This window comes from Penaeus monodon, chromosome 26 (genome assembly GCF_015228065.2).
Source record: "Penaeus monodon isolate SGIC_2016 chromosome 26, NSTDA_Pmon_1, whole genome shotgun sequence".
Taxonomy (NCBI): Eukaryota; Metazoa; Arthropoda; class Malacostraca; order Decapoda; family Penaeidae; genus Penaeus; species Penaeus monodon.
Genome location: NC_051411.1, coordinates 8,982,649 through 8,985,148, shown reverse-complemented (window position 1 = coordinate 8,985,148; position 2,500 = coordinate 8,982,649). Strand labels below are relative to the sequence as shown.

The window sequence follows — 2,500 nt, the reverse complement described above, 5'->3', positions numbered from 1 at the left end:
AGAGAGAGAGAGAGAGAGAGAGAGAGAGAGAGAAGCAGACAGACAGACAGATAGATAGATAGATAGATAGACAGACAGATAGATAGATAGATAGATAGACAGATAGACAGACAGGCAGACAGGCAGACAGACAGACAGACAGACAGACAGACAGACAGACAGACAGACAGACAGACAGACAGACAGAAATAAAGTAAGCCAGAGTATGAACGTGTGTGCGTTTTGTGTGTACGTATCTACTCCACGAGATAGATACCTTCGAATACGTATGTCCACATTAGTCCTCCGAAACTATATGACTTCACATAAATCCTTAACGTGTATATGCTCACCGTACACACACATTAACACAGCCATACCACCAATGCATACACATATAACCCGACACGCTCTCTGACCCCTGACATCTCCCTAGGTCGTGTATGTAGGTACGCTGGGTTCTACTTACCTCTGCTCATTATGGTGGGCGCCTACATGAAGATCCTACACGTCGTGAAAAAGAGGGCGGCCTCCATCAGGGACGCTGGAAAGAAGGAGGTTCCTACGGTAAGAATCCTTTGCCTAAATTTCGCACTTGGGATCGAATCCTATAGATGCGATTCGTATAAAGGAGCATTGGTGTAAATTTAAAGGAATTATTTACTTTCAGTTGTTTGCAATGCATCTATGTTGATATCGGCGATACGAGTATTATTGAAAAATCCTGATATGTAATCATTTATGTATGTACGTAATGATACAAGTTATGGTGATGGTGATAGAGATTGTACTAATGAGAATGGTAATGATAACAGTGATAATGATAATGATAACGATGATAGTCAGAGGTGATAAAGAATATTGATAATAATAATTTTACATATAGTGATAATGATAAATATTATAAGAGCAACGATAAAGATACTGGTAATAAAAGTAACTTGGGTTATAAACTAATGATAATAAGCAAAAAATAATGGTAGCAATAACTCCCACTAATAACCCTCTACTTCCCTCCTTCCTTCCTTCCCTTCTTCCCCTCCTCCCACCATCCTCTTCTTCCTTCTTCCTCTTTCCCTTCCTCCCTCTTCCCCCCTCCCTCCACCTCCCTTTCTCCTCCTTCCCTCCCTCCCCCTCCGTTTCTCCTCCTCTCCCTTCCTTCTCACCCTCCCCTTTCCCTTTCACCCTCCCCCTTCCTCTCCTTCCTCTCCTCCCTCCTCTCCCCCCTAACCTCCCACTCCTCCTCCTCCCCCTCCCTCTTCCCTCCCTCCCCTCCTCCCTCCTCCTCCCCTTCCCTTCCCTCCCTCCTCCATCTTCCCTACTCCTCCTCTCCTCCCCTCTTCCCCATTCCCCCCTCCCCCTTCCCCTCCTCCTCCCTCCTCCTCCCCCCCCCTCCACCTGTTCCCTCCCCACGCCGCACCTCTCCTCCGCCTCGTCTCGCCACTCTTTCCCCGCACCTCCTTTCCGTCCCGTCCCCGTCTGCCATCCAACTCATGCGGAGTGGCCTCTATACACTCCTCAACATCGTCATTATTTTCCTGATCTGCTGGGTGCCGTTTTACATTCTCTTCGTGGTGAGTGGTATATATATATATTTTTTTTTAATAGAATTAAAAGAGGAAATGTAAAAAAGAAGTAGAAGTAAAAGTAAAAAAAAGTAAAAAGTTAAAGAGAAAACGTAAGGAAAGTAAAAGTAAAAAAGTAAACAAGTAAAAAGTAAAAAAAAAAGTAAAAGTGAAAAAAGTAAAAGTAAAAAAAATATTAAATGAAGAAGTAAAAATAAAAACGTAAGATTAAAAAAGTAAAAAGAAAAATGAATATAAATAAAAAAGTAACAGTAAAACCGTGAATAAAAAAATGAGTAAATAAAGGATAAACGTGTGTGGCGGGAAAAAGATGCCAGAGAGGGAATTCGAATATACATAAACACATTTGAATGCTCAAAGACTATTCAATCTCATTTCTCCGGCTTTCTTCTACTACGTTTATTGTCATGATGCCTCTTATTGTGTGTGAAGGACCTCTTTTTTATACTTTAGTGCACCTTCAAACCCTGAAGAAGAAGACAAGTGAAAAGGCTTTCGGCAGTTTCACGCGTTTTCCTGTTCGCTGTTTTATTTATATACCTTCTTTTCTAGTTGTGTGCTTATCCGATTTCCTTTTTTGCTCTTTTATAACTTCTATAATATATCATATAATTATAGATTATATATATATATATATATATATATATATATATATATATATATATATATATATATATATATATTATATGTATATATTATATATATATATATATATATATATATATATATATACACAAACACACACACACACACACACACACACCCACACACACCACACACCACACACACACACACACACACACACACACACACACACCACACACACACACAACACACCACACACACACACACACACACACACACACACACACCACACACACACAACGCACACACACACCACACACGCACACACACACACACGCACACTATTATAT

The 2,500-nt window shown here is 40.4% G+C and overlaps 1 protein-coding gene across 1 annotated transcript in view; it reads left to right on the top strand.

Annotated features, from left to right (window-relative positions):
- LOC119589730 overlaps positions 1 to 546 on the top strand; it is a gene marked incomplete at its 3' end in the record, with an annotated part of 3,806 nt that extends 3,260 nt beyond the window's left edge. The window contains 1 exon segment of the mRNA XM_037938310.1: positions 416 to 546. Coding sequence (XP_037794238.1) covers positions 416 to 478 — 63 coding nt within the window.
- Positions 547 to 2,500: the final 1,954 nt, after the last annotated feature.